This window comes from Thermobia domestica, chromosome 1 (assembly GCF_964235325.1).
Source record: "Thermobia domestica chromosome 1, izTheDome1.hap1.1, whole genome shotgun sequence".
NCBI lineage: Eukaryota > Metazoa > Arthropoda > Insecta > Zygentoma > Lepismatidae > Thermobia > Thermobia domestica.
The window spans coordinates 98,720,832-98,736,164 of NC_137454.1; the positions used below are offsets into that span (position 1 = coordinate 98,720,832).

The 15,333-nt window shown below is 31.7% G+C and overlaps 1 protein-coding gene across 1 annotated transcript in view; it reads right to left on the reverse strand.

Annotated features, from left to right (window-relative positions):
* Positions 1 to 1,334: 1,334 nt before the first annotated feature.
* LOC145687619 (T-box transcription factor TBX10-like) overlaps positions 1,335 to 15,333 on the reverse strand; it is a 251,724-nt gene continuing 237,725 nt past the window's right edge. Inside the window, exon 6 of the mRNA XM_081761087.1 lies at positions 1,335 to 9,222. Coding sequence (XP_081617213.1) covers positions 8,661 to 9,222 — 562 coding nt within the window. The 3' untranslated portion in view covers positions 1,335 to 8,660. The remainder of the gene's footprint in view (positions 9,223 to 15,333) is intronic.

A 15,333-nucleotide genomic window follows, 5' to 3' on the forward strand; every position in this document is an offset into this window, starting at 1 on the left:
AAACTAGTCACCTGTTCTGTTTTTTTTTCCTTTTCTACTTCTATATTTGAGACCGACCTCTTTGTTCCAATCACCATGGCTTTTTTTTTGTCTTCGTAACATTTATTTTCATCCCATTTTATTCACAGCCTTTCCTCAAGATTTCTATGACTATTTCTATGCAGTTAATTTACGTCAAATACTAGAGACATTGAATAGTATATGTATTTCTCGCAGATGACTTACAATTAAGTCGCTGCTACTTTTCAGAGCCAGAATGAGCCATCTTCACAATGATGAATAATCAATTCAACTTACGTATTTACATTTTGGTAGTCAGCTTTCAGAGCCAGAAGAGATTATCTTCATAATGATGAATAAGCAAATCAATTTTTGGCTTACATTTTGGTAGTAAGCTTTCAGAGACAGAATAGATTATCTTCATAATGGTGAAGAATCAACTCAACTTTTGGCTTACATTTTAGTAGTCAGCTTCCAGAGCCAGAATAGATTATCTTCATAATGGTGAAGAATCAACTCAACTTTAGACTTACAATTTGGTAGTAAGCTTTTAGAGCCAGAATAGATTATCTTCATAATGATGAAGAATCAACTCAACTTTTGGCTTACATTTTGGTAGTCAGCTTCCAGAGCCAGAATATATTATCTTCATAATGGTGAAGAATCAACTCAACTTTAGACTTACAATTTGGTAGTAAGCTTTCAGAGCCAGAATAGATTATCTTCATAATGGTGAAGAATCAACTCAACTTTTGGCTTACATTTTGGTAGTCAGCTTCCAGAGCCAGAATATATTATCTTCATAATGGTGAAGAATCAACTCAACTTTAGACTTACAATTTGGTAGTAAGCTTTCAGAGCCAGAATAGATTATCTTCATAATGATGAAGAATCAACTCAACTTTAGACTTACAATTTGGTAGTAAGCTTTCAGAGCCAGAATAGATTATCTTCATAATGATGAAGAATCAACTCAACTTCTGGCTTACATTTCGAGATTTAAACTTTCAGGGCCAGAATGAATCATCTTCATGTTTACGAATAATAAATAATTGAAATTACAACTTTCAGTTTAGTATTTCATTTTTAGAGGCAGGATAAGCTATTTTCATTATTATGATCAATAATTAATTTCAGTTGATTGTTGACACTTTTGTGTGCGGCAGTTCAAACTTTCCATTAATGTACAAAAAATGTAGTTTAATAGTAATGTATACAGTTAAATTTTTGTCTTCATTTCCATCTTTTTGTTTTCTTTCTTGTAAATGAAAATAACTCATTCTGACTCTAATTTTTAGGGATCATCTTGTAACAATTAAATGAAAAAAGAAATCTTTAAAGTTCTTCCATACAATGTATTTTCACTTTCTCTACTGTACAATTTACCTTTTCTTTATTTTTTATATGTATATATATACACAACAGTATTTACAGAGGAAGGAAAAATAAAGAACATCACATATTCAATATTCATTCAGACGCATACAGAAACATTCACCAACATACAGAAAACAAATTCTCATTCATTAATTCACACACACTTATATTTATATATTTTGGTTTATATTATAGGTAGATACATACATTACGAACGCACAACATACGAACATTCAGCGTAATACACTTAGTGTAATAATAATAATAATTTACTTTTACAATGTTAAAAGATATAGGTACACGTATTATTATTCACACCCTTTCTCTCTCTCACACACACACAGCCACATATACACACACACTGGGAACTTGGTAACCGGAGTTAACGTGGACATCAATCAAACCATTACGCTTTATAATAATAATATAAAATAAAATATATTACTATAATTTGCTCACACTTTACATGTAGAAGTTCTCAGTCAAGATTATAAATTTGCACGTAAAGAACATTGCGACTGCTATAATATATTTCGAATAGTAATTAAAAAAATGAACAAAAATTAATTTGAAGGATGATAATTTCTAGAAATGGTTTTAATTCGTATGTACGAGGAGCGTACTATAATGATTTACATTTTCACTTCTCGTTCCAGATGCAGTGGATCACTGAAGTTGGGAAGGCAGGCACAAGTCACCTAAGTCCTACATCTACCAATTAGGGCCGTCAATGGGAACGACATCAGCGTCCTGTGGAGTCAATTTTTTGAACCCCTGTTTGTTACTAACGGACTACATGAAGAGTTATTAAGGAGGATAGGGGTGGACTTCGCGATTCCTGCAGAAAGAGGGCATGGCCGCTGCTGAAATCCATAGGCGATTTCGTGGAAGTGTGGAGAACATACACACTCGCGGAAAATAGCGTACACCTGAGTAGAAGGTTGGAAAATGGGTAGCACCTCGAGGAGCAGTTCTGGAAGGAAACTGACAGTGACAATACCAGCCATTATCGCCGTGGTAGAGAGGACCATTCTAGATAACAAATGCATTAGATTCTCTAAAATGGAGGTTTCCACAAGACTAACCAGAAACACCCTACAGCGCATCGTGCAGAACCACTTAGAGCTGGGGAAGGTCAGTGCAAGATGGGTTCCTAAACTCTTGTCTGCAAGCAAAAACAATGTCGTGTGAACGTGTGCAGGGAACTTTATGATCATGATCCCAAAGATTTCATGTTTATGCTTTAGCATGAGCCGACGATGAATCTGCAATAAATGCAGTGGAAACATCATGAGAGTCCGCTGCAAAAGAAGTTTCGAAGAACACCTTCAGTTGGAGAGAGTACGGCTACAGTATTCTGGAACACGAAAGGCATTATCTTGATTGACTGGCTGGAAGGTGGAGCCACGATTAACAATGCAGCGTATGCGGAGACCCTCAGATGCTTACGCCGTGCCACTCAAAGAAAGTAGCGAGGGAAATGGACAAAAAGGAGTGCTTCTGCAAAATGATAATGCATCCCTCACACCAATCAGGAAACCATTGCTGCCATTGGTCAACTTGAATTTACAATGCTGCCACATCCTCCCTAGTATCCGGACTTGGTTCCCAATGATAATCACCTGTAAGAGCAATGAAAAAACCTCTGCGTGGTCATCGGTTTGAAGGTGCACATGAACAAGCTGTCCGAACATGGCTGTGTAGGACTCCAAACAACTGGCTCCAGGAGAGGTTTAAGGCCGACACACAGTTGGCAAAATGCATAAAAGATAAAGGGAGATAATATTGAAAAAGTGTACGCATCAGTTGGTGTGTAACCTGTATGAATGTGTCAGTAAAAATAAAATTGTAAATTATTATAGTACGCTCTTCGTATTTGTAAAAAAGAAAAATAAATAAGATTCATTTTGAGGATAATACTTTCTAGAAAGATTTTCAAGTTTGTGTGTATTCGAAAACTACGATTCTGTTTGGAGGATAACAATTTCTAGAAAAATTTAAAGATTGCGTATATTCGAATATTTTATATTAATAATATCGTGCCATATGTAACAATTATTAAGAGACACAAATTGCATTTTATTATTTGTTACATAAACATATTACACTTAATGCGATAAATAATATTTTAGGACTTATGCAGAATAATGTCATCTATAATTTTTTCACCTGTGTTTAATGGCAAAATATAATGTTGAAGTTTTAATTTTCATTAATGTTAGACTAAATTTTCATATCGTAAAATGATTATATATGTTTCTAAAGATATTAATTTGTATGACATTGCCAAAAAAAAAAACTGACAAATATTTTAAACTATTTCACTGGGATACAATAGAAATGTTTCTTAATATAAGAAACAGATTCACACACAAAAAAAATAGTATAAGTTTTCACTAATATCAAGAAAGATTTGTTCAGCGCACAAGGGGAATAAGTCCTCTTTTTTTTAGTTATTTTGGATATATTTAATCTTTACGATCTATATCAGGAAGCTTCTTTAAGAGCTTAAAATATTTATATTAGATATAGTAAATGATTCATGTACCGTAAAAACTAGTAGTAACTTTTGCACATACTTCAGCGTACTATATAAATTTTATGTCACTGTTTCTCACAACTTTGTAAATTGGATTTGATTCCCTTGTGCTCTGAATGCCCCATGCATACGAATGCTTCTTTAAAACTAATTTTACAACATAGCTTGAAGTACGATATAAACTATATTTTTGATCTAAAATAACCAGTGTTGTCGAGAAGTTTCTTGTTATATAAACAAACAAACAAAAAAATTGTAAGATTATAGATTTCGGAAAGGAATTAAGCCCTTAAAAACATTTTTAGAGCACGAGGTTCCTAAGTGCTAAAATATTACAATTTTAATATTATTCTTTGTTTATAATATTTGAAGGAAATGTGAAAAAAATATATATAATCGACCCTATTTGCAAAAAAATCATTATATTTGTTAAAACATTATTTACTGGTGAATGTTTATTATAGAATGAGAGTGAATGTGTATTATTACGGTATATTCAAAGAATTAACACCAAGAGTATACATAAATCTATAAGTAACTGATATTAAAGTAATCAAATTTCTTCAACAAATATATTTTGATTCTTTAGTATTTATTAGAAACTGGTCTAACGCAGTATTAAATAGTAATTCCATTTATATAAATAAAATTATGCTTCTTTTTCCAAATAGAAAAACAAATTCTTCTAAAGTTTCTATTTTGCAACCATAAATCTTATTAATACAGATAGTTTAGTAGGAAAAAATATGTGACATAAAGCAAGTTTAGTAACGAATCATTGAATAAATATGTACTTCTCAGAAAAAAAGTCCGTTTTGTCAATTATACAGTAGACATTAAACGTATCCACATCTCTTTCATTTTATCCTCGTGAAGAACACTTCCAGCACTCTTCTATACAAATTTCTGTGAATGAAATAAATTTATTGTTTATGTTTATATTTCACGCTAGTTCTAATGTTTTCAATAATTGTTATCTATAAATTCATGTACAATGTAACGTGTTAGGTTGGTCACCAACAAATTTGGCCTCGTATCTGCTTAACTTCATGGGTATGATAGATAGTATGTTCCTAAGTTGAACACCTTTACAGATTAGCAATTTTACAATATCTTTGAAACTAAGGGCGACCAACATTATACTAGTTTTTTCATTGTATCTAGAATTAAGTTTTACAGAGGAATATTCAAACTAATTATAAGTAATACTAAAGTATTTCTAATAATCACAAAATATAAAGATTTTAACCATTCGGAAAGGTTGATATGAAGTTTATGCTACTAAATTAAAGATGTAAAGACAAAGACAATAGTAACACACAACATAATTCTTATAATTTTCCTTAAACGTATTAATAACAATGTCGAAAACTCATTAAAATCGTTATAACCATATATAATATTAACCTTGCGAGTCTTTTTGGAAAGAAATATGAAAAAAATGTACGATTTATGTTACAAGACGTAATAAAATTATTTACTCACAAGTATAATTATTTTAAAACATTATAGTACGTAAACAGTTAATTTAATTGCCAATAATAATATAACGCCTTAAACTTGTTAAATTTAAATGGAAATATTATTTAACTAAATTTCTCATTATATAGTCAAAGATATAATTAAAAAAGAAAAGAAATTTGAGATCATTGGAAGTCAAAGTAAAAATTTTTTTATAGAAGTCCTGCGTTGAGTTATGTTAGTTTAATAGTTTAAATTACGAAATGATGTTTAAAACCCATAGGTCGAAATGGCCAAACAATATTATTTTCAATCAATCTTACACATTAACTTTTGTATTTCTTTGTTGCAGGGATGAAATTGTATGCATATATTGTATATACATACTATGTTACTAGTAATATTAACCAACATATATTAAATATAGTTCAATTATTGCTTGTGATATATGGAGAAAGTATTACACTATTAACAGAAGAGAAACCACAACAAAAATATCTTGTACTTATTTTATATTTTCTACTGTTTTCAAATATGAGCATATATATATATATATATATATATATATATATATATATATATATATATATATATATATATATATATATATATATATATATATATATATATATATATATATATATATCGAAATAGTAGAGGAAATAGTAATAGAGGATCGTAATTAACAAAACGCAATTAATAGCTCAAGATTCACTGCTAAACAATCACATACTGTAACTCAGAAATCACATACTGTAAACAATCACATCATCATTAAAACTGTAACTCAGAGATCTTCTTTTATAATTTCTTAATGAATATACAATTTTAGCTAAGGAAATAATTATTCATTTAACAAATAGTTAACACGGATATCATTATTAACTTGATGAAAAACATTTGCACCTAATTTCCAACGAATATGACATAGCTGACATACACTAAATTACTGGATAGTTATTCATACTAATAGTAGATAGTTGTTTTTGAATTTCTGTAGATTTCAAATTATTATTATTATTTATACGATGCCACGCAATAATGAGCATCCTAGTGGTTTAGTGGGTAGAATTCCCTCCTTAAACGCAGAAAACCTGGTTTGATTCCAGGTGTGCCCTCATCTAACTTGGATCCTACGTTAGGCTGCAGAGTTACATGTATCATAAAGCCTCAGTACCAAGAAAGGTGTTAACTCCAAACGAGCTAATGAGGATAATTAACGAAAAATAAAATAAATTAAATGTGAAAATGTTATCTGATAAATTGTTTGCAAATTTGACAAAGTATTAAAGAGAAGCGAAAAATCAGTTATCTCAACTTCTGGAATATTAATCTAGTTAACATAACTTTTTAAAAAATAAAGATTTAAAAAATGGTAAAAGAACTAATGCGATGTGTGTCCTCATAAATATTTTCGACGTTTTTGTTCCATTATCTTCAGACTCAAACTGTTCATAAAGTAAACTTTTTGCGGGAGAAATAATTGTACAAATGAATTTGAAGAAGAGAGATTAATTTCGATAAAAAAAATACTAACATTTTTTTATTTACTCAGAGTAGTAACTTCAATGTTAGTTATATTACTATAAATATATAATTAGGACTCACACGTAGGAACAGATATTTTATACGAACCACCCATTAAATCTACTAAGATACGTCACGAGTTGAAGTATTAAATAAATTAATGAGTCTATAGAAAATTCTTAATAAAATAATAATAATAACAATAATACTGCATGATCACAACTTTTAAGGTCAAAATTAGCTTGTCTACTATGATTATTATAGCACACTTTTCACTTAAACACTATACAGATAGTGGAATTTTTGGACACAAAATATTGAGCATTCAAATAATGAACGCTCAAGTAAACAAACAAAAAAATAAATAAATAAAATCATAAGAACAAATTATGTTAAAATGAAAATTCTACTCTTGAAAGAAAAAAAATAATTTAGTGTAGTTGATATTATATAACAGTACTTATTCATTACTTATTTCATATACTTAAAATGTTTTAATGAAGAGATTCCTTATACACTTGAAAAACTTTGTTTAGATCCAATCAAAAATGACGGACGTAAATTTTACCTGATTAAATATTAAACACACCTAACTCCATGATCTCAAATTTAATGATTCATCGCTGCAGATGTTAATACCTTTGTTGGATTCTGCCTTGTGTCAGTCTAATCAAATTGTGATCGCCAAAATATTTAGGTAGGGTTTGCTGAATGACAATGTTATAAAAAGGTGTACTTGTTTTAAGATATTTAAAAAAAATGATAGTAGTTAACGATTTAATTTCCATATATTATGAGGGATCAATGATACTTCATTACTTTAAGAACAAAGGTGTTTTTTTTTAAAATAAATAAATATTAGCATATGATCTCCATATTTGTATATTAAAAAGACATTGAAATGATATTTCATAGGTCAATTTGGTCAATAAAAATTGAAAATAAAACTTAAGCTTAAACTTTTCATATTTCAACGGCAGAATTTCCAGAACTTCAATTATGTTAATAAACACTATTTTCCATTTTAATTTCATTAACTATTTTCTTTCGTTTGAACATTTCAGAAGATTCACATTTTCTCACAACAAAACATTATGTGATAGTTGTTTAATTTAATTAATATGTATCCTAATAATGTTCTTTTTGCTTCAAATTGTTTTCTATATGTTAAAAACTTAAGATGTGCAACATACATACACACTCATACAAAGATTTTTTTTCATTATTCCTCAAAAAAGAAAAGGAAATTGACAGGTTACAATTATAATGTTTCCACGTAATGTAGATTGAACGCACGTTTTTAATACTCCAAACAACTCACAAAGTACTTTTATGTTTTAATATAATATACATATATCTATATGTATATATATATATATTATTTGAGGAACACCATTTTCACTAGACTCCAATACTTTAACATCCTTTCGGATGACTGTCGCACTTTCTCAGTTCATTTTTTATTTCTCTTACTTTTTTCCTTTCTTTCTTTAGAAAAAAAACTTGACTGTCTTAGAGAATCAATACTTAAATGGAACATTTTTTATTGTTTCATTTTCTTCTAAGAAAAGAACTTCACACGAACGATCACAATACGTACGAAGAGAAAATTCTTAATACTATTTTTTGGCTTTTTAAAAAATGACTTCTCACTTGCTTTTTTCATAAATATACTTTTTTTAAATAATTTTCTTTAGTAAAAAACGTTATTGGCAACGATGTTTTCGTTTTTTTTCTCGTTGACGTCATCGAATCGTCAGTTTCGATTAGTCGCTATTGATTCAGTGGGTGTGGCCGTCGAAGACAACGTTGTCGGGGAGAGTTGCTTTGGGACGAGATAGGGACTGTACCTATGAAGATTCATCCCTGGAAATATAGGTCGGGGAAGACGCAACTCGGGGGTTCCACCACCACCACCCGCACTCGCAGCAGCGGCAGCCGCAGCGGAAGTAGATGGAGCTAGAGTTGTATGTGCACTAGGTGGCACTGCTGCCGCTGTTGCGAGAAGATTTGGTATTTGTCCGAGTCCATGCATTGTAGTCCATTGACTCCATAAGTGGGCAGGAAGTGGTAGCGGACAGGGAGTCCCACGACTAGTGTTCAAGGTGTACAATTGAGGGCTTGTGGTTCCTAATAGAGCGTGAAGATCGGAAGCTGCTGGTGGATAACTTGCTGGTCGTCCCCATAGTAACTGGGCTCGAGCCTTGTCGGCAACAGCGGCTGAGAAGAGGTTGTTATTTTCCATATCTACATCTGAGTACAGTCTTAGCGGTGATCTTAAGAAATGTTGGTCCATGAACATACTATCCATGGGGTCCCTGTAATGAAAAGAATAATAATAAAAATCTATTAGTAATCACTTAAATTATTTCTGTGCTAGCTGAAAGACAAGATAAATAAGAAAATAGACACTTATTTTAACTGCCAATTGACAATATTTGAAATAAGCAATTCTACTTTTTGAAACTTTAATTTCCTTAAAATCAATTATTCCTCATGTTCACAATCGATAGTGAGCTTACTCAACTAAATGTTGTTTTGTCCTTAGATCAAAGAGTTGTTTCAGATCACAGTTACAAACTCGTAATTAAAGAATAGGCTACATACAGCACACAGCACTTCACAGTAGTCTTTTGTGTATCAATAGAAAATGTGTACTGAAGGAGTTATATGACATTCCTGCCAAAACAGTGTGACTTGTACTTTTCTAGAACCTTGCTTTAGGATTGTAAGCTCGAGAGACGTATGTTTGCTCTCAGAGGTCTGAGTTGGACATATGTGGTCTATATAGTATATCGTTAGTGTCGATTTGGTTTAAAGTATTACAGTTCCTCGAACTTGTAGGATGACCAGTTTGATTTGTGGCACAGATCACTTGACAAATGTTCTATTGATTTTCATCTTAAGTACTGGATTGATATTGTCCCTTAACTTTCTTCTTCTTTTATTTTAAGAAAGAAACATTTCGTGAAAGTTACTTGAACCTCTAATATGCACCTAATGAATTGCAAACTACACATTAGATTTATATTCTGTATTTTACGTCATCAAAATACAATATATACTGCTAAAATGACATTTAAGAATGTATATGAACCTCTGAAATGAAAGTTAAAACGGTTCCTTTTCTATAGAACTAAAGAAGGTCTTTGTACAGCGGGGGACACTTCTAAATGGTACAGCCATATGGAGATTTACGACTAAGGTGTACCATTTAGAAGTGTCCCCCGCTGTACATAAGAACTAAAGAATGAAACTTGTAAAATCGTGAACATGGCTTCTTCTAGTTTTGGAACTACGTACAACTTAAAATAAAAGTACAATCGGATCGAAGAGAACACTTTGACAAAAGAACATTTCCTTTATAAGACATATTGCGAAAGCACGATCTGTGGCTACAATTTACATGTATATTTCAGAAAAAGAAGTACTTCTAACAATTAATCTTTCTCTCGTATATATATATATATATATATATATATATATATATATATATATATATATATATATATATATATATATATATATATATATATATATATATATATATAAGCTGTAACCATAGATTGTACTTTCATGTGTCTGATAAAGGGAATGATATGTTACTGAAACTATAACACAAATTAAGTATAATAGGTGTTCTCTTTGATTAGATTGTATTTTTATTTTAAGTTGTACGTATAGTTCCAAAGCTGAAATTAAGATAGAATGAGCTATATTCACAATTTTATAAGCTTCATTCTTTAGTTCTTATGTAACAAGAATAAGAGCAAACACCATTAAAAAAGAAACCGTCTGAAATTTTATTTCAGAGGTTCATATATTCTTAAATGCCATTTTAGCAGTATATATTGAATTTTATTGATGTAAAATACATTACACGAATGCAATGCGTAGTTTGCAATTCATTAGCACTTCTAACAACCAATTCTTCTTCAAGCTGTAGCCATACATTGTACTTTAATAATGTGTCTGATAAAGGGAATAATGTATTACTGAAACTGTAATACAGATTAGTAGTAGTAGGATCCTTTGGTCAAATTTTAAGTTTACTTAAGCTGTAAAATCGTATGTGGCGTTTGAAAGATACTACATAATAATCAGAGAATAAAATTTCTACAATATACAGTATTTGAAATGTTATATCGCGTAATGTTAACATTCCACACTTAATCTGACCTGATCTAACTTTATCTGGAAATTTGTACAACTTGGTTTCTTTTATTGTTGAAACAGTTGTATAGCTAATTACAACCCCGTTACTGTATTATGACTTCAACTTTCATATAATATTATGGTTTGGCTAATTTCAAAATTAAAATCTATCATTATCTAGACTTTGATGGTAAACCTGGTAAAGGTGAAAAACTGCGTTCTCAATATTGAACTACCTCCAGTAGTAAACACTCCTTCGTAACATCATGGATAAGCCAGAAACAGTCATGGGAACATATAAGTGAACATATACTTAACACGTAAAATGTATTTTTCATGTACTGCAATAATTGTATTATTATGTAATTGTGCCTGTTTCTCATCAATGAAGAAAGCACGGTATTATTATTGAAAAATAGGTATCAGACGGCAATTAAGGTGAAATAAATACTAAATTTCATCTTCAGTGATGTTAATATTGTTCAGATATTTAATCATAACATATAGGCTGAATATCTCCTTATTAATACTGATACAGTCTCCAGATTCACATTACAGCCTTAAACCTACGTAGAAGATTAGGATTTCCTAAGAGACAAGAGTTGAGGCTGCCTCGTCTCGAAAGTGTATCGTGAAAGTGATGTCTCATTTTGAAAAGTGTATCTGTTTGTTCTGTTAGGAAAGCTCTGTCTTGTCTCGTTACGAGCTCATTCTGAACAACTCTACCTAGAATGCATTCCGTGGATCAAACCGAGCTATAGAGTTTGCGAAATAAGCGTTCCCATTGCAGTTTCTTTTGACTTATCTGTAAAAGCCCTCACTAAGAGCATCCACATTTAAAATTAAAAAAAAAAAAAAAAAAATCGTCTTAGGTGAAAACTCAGCATTACTGATTTAGTCCACAACTAGCTATCATTTAAAGGTTAAGAACTTAACACGTTTCAGTCTTTTTTCTGCTTCTGCTTCAAACAATAAAAGAATGATTGATTTCCGATACCTTATATTCTTAAGAATATCTATATTACTCACGCACAGTGCCCAATATAAGAAAACCTTTAAATTCCATATTTACCGGTAAACATTACACTAAATTATTTGTTTGTTTGTCTGTTTGGATGCAGATTATTACACATCATCTACAACACTCGAGTCAAATAGTATGGTGTAAGTGCTTGGTTGCAGCCCTCTGCCAACATATATCGTTTCTATTTCACCAGCTGGTGTAGTTGTTATGCAAGGCAACACTCGAGGCTAGAAAATCCGCGTTTGCGGCTTTACGAAAACTCCAATGTGCGAGTGTGTATGTGAAACAAGTGAGAGAGAGAGACAGAGGGGCTCGTTCCAGCAGACAGATGCTTTCCTCTCCTGGAAACAAGTGACGGTGCCCATGGAGACAGGAAAAAACCCTCCATAAACGAAGAAAAGAGCAAGGGAAGAGGAGGAAGGGGGCAAAACTGTGGAAAAAAACAAACAAAGGATTTGTGTTTCTTTGATTGAGGGATTACACCTGGGTTCCCATCCACTAGAGAAGAGGATTTTATACTTTTCGAAACGTCACCGCGCGCGCCTACCGCACGTATATCGTACAAGCACACACAGACACATCATGTTGACTCTAAAATTCAGCTGTGAGGAGCAGTAGACAAGAAAAAGAGGGAAAATATTTAAAACAAAAAGGGGCGGGGGGAAACGAGAGATAGATAGAAACTCACATATACACGCACGTTGTCACTGGGATTTTTGTTTTCGTATTTTGGAAAACACAAACGAAATGAAACTTGAAGCCTTCTCTTAGCCTCATCTGTATCCTAAGGATTAGGCTACAGCATGATGATTCTAGAGTGTGTCCTTTTTTATTTTTTCAACTTATGGCCAGGATCGAAAAAAAAGAGGAATGAAGTAAGAACTGAAATTGTGGTGTGTTTTTTTTTTCTTCCTGTATTCATCCCAAATTTATGAGTTACATTTCTTCACTTGTTTTGCAAAGTTAAGTTATGCAATTCTTATAAACTAAAATCTCACGATGGATTTTACGAGCTGATGAAAAAGAATTCAGGTAAGAACCAAGCTTGCTAGAAATGTAACGTAAAATTTCAATGTAAAAAGTGAGTAAGACATACTTTAAAAAAAAAAAGGTTTTAAGAAGAAACTTTGTAAGTATCTTCTTATCATGAGATGTGATTCAACTTATTCCACAAGTAGGTTAAAAATATGATACATGTATGATAGGTGGTCAAATCAAAATTTCTAGGGGACTGAAACTATATATATATATATATATATATATATATATATATATATATATATATATATATATATATATATATATATATATATATATATATATATATATATATATATATATACAGGGTTTTCATAAAGTCTGGACGGATTTAATTTGCTTATAATTTTCATAAAAATGCTCATAATGAAATCAAATAAAGTGCAAACGGTAGCGGAAGGATTACATTTTTAGTTGGCAACACTGTTAGATAAGCGGCAACTCTGAACACGTTGAGAAAGGGAGAGGGAGGGCAAGGCCAATTCTGGTGTGTCGAAAGTTCACCAAAGAGTTCAAAAAGCCGGCACCGACTGAGAGTGCAATCCGAAAGTGGCATGCTAAGTTCTTGGAGACAGGAAGCGTCCTGGACCGTCCTCGAAGTGGGAGGCCGCCAACATCGCCTGCAACAGTGAGCAGGGTAAGGGAAAGCATCATCAACAGCCCACAGAAGTCGATTCCTAGACGGTCCTACGCGGATGTATGGACGTAAATGGCGCCCAGTTGGAGGTGTGGCGGTGAATGAACTGAGCTGGTGCAGATTACAGGTAAAACTTTAATCCTTCCGCTACCGTTTGCACTTTATTTGATTTCAATATGAGCATTTTTATGTAAATTATAAGCGAATTAAATCCGTCCATACTTTATGAAAACCCTATATATATATAAACTATTTGTGGTTGGTATGACGGAAGCTTGTAACCCGTAAATAATGAATTATATTTAGTGGTGGCGTTACTAATTGAAGTAATTGAATAGAGGACGTTTTCTACGGCATATAAAATTGTATAATGATTGTATAAGTGTTAGGCTTAAAGTAGTGTTTACTCTAGCAAGAATTTATGGTAGAAAGGTAGTCGATTCTACCTGGGTTGAGTACATTGACAAAGGACGATTAGACCTAAAAGCTTAACGTCTATGATAAATATTTTAAAAAAAACAACTTATTTAAAAAACTAAAGTTTGTCGCTTGCAAGATAGGTGACCTATGTTACGTGACCTTTTGGGAGGAATATTACGGGTTGCATAAGATGAAGGGAAACTTGTTTCAAAAGAATCGTTTACGTCAGGAAGCAACAAATCTAAAATTTGGCGTAATCACTGCGTGCTGCAATTACGGCACATAGTTCCACCTGCATGCTTGCAACAAATGGAAAATAGTGCTATCGGCTATTACGATAGTATTGTCATACTTGTAAAATATGGACTTTTATAGTTGACCAGACAATATCATTATGCAGTTGACTTATTTTCTTATAGCTAGTTTGTACACTTCTCAATCACAAACAAGTTTACTCACACAAACATAATTTTTCGTTTGAATGTAGAAGTTTAACAATACCAATACCTTGAAGATTGTCAATTCTATACGTCAGATACTAAGATGAAATCAATTCGCATCACTTCCAGTGTCTTTTTTTGCTATCACTTAATGTAATTACATCATCTTCTGTTTTCTATGACTTGATTTCCTTTAACTTTTCCATTAATACTCTTCCTTCCTGACCATTGTTTGGCGATTAAACTACATGTGTTGCATTTGTTACCTGGTTTCTTCTTTCAGAAGCTTATCACTTTTACGTTATTTTACGTTATCAATTACTTGGTTTCATTCTACTATAAGATAGTAGGGTTAATCATTCCTATATTTTCTATTCCTTGATTTCTTCTATTAGACAATCGATTAGCTGATCACAACTATTTTATATTATGTATGAGGCTCGTACTGTGTATTTTTCTATCACTTGAGTTGTTCATTCAGATAATCAATGTTATATTACCTATGATTTAGTTCTTTCGGAGGCATGTATTTGGCAATTTTTACTATGTTATCTTCTATTATCTATGAATTCATTCATTCTACCAGTGAATTAATTGGATAGCGACTTCTGATTGTATCTTATAAATCGTGGTTTCTTTAGTCATTTTTTTGAGCGAAGGGGGATTCTAATCTTTTTTCTATAACCTGTTTATTATAATTTTTCACGCGGATATC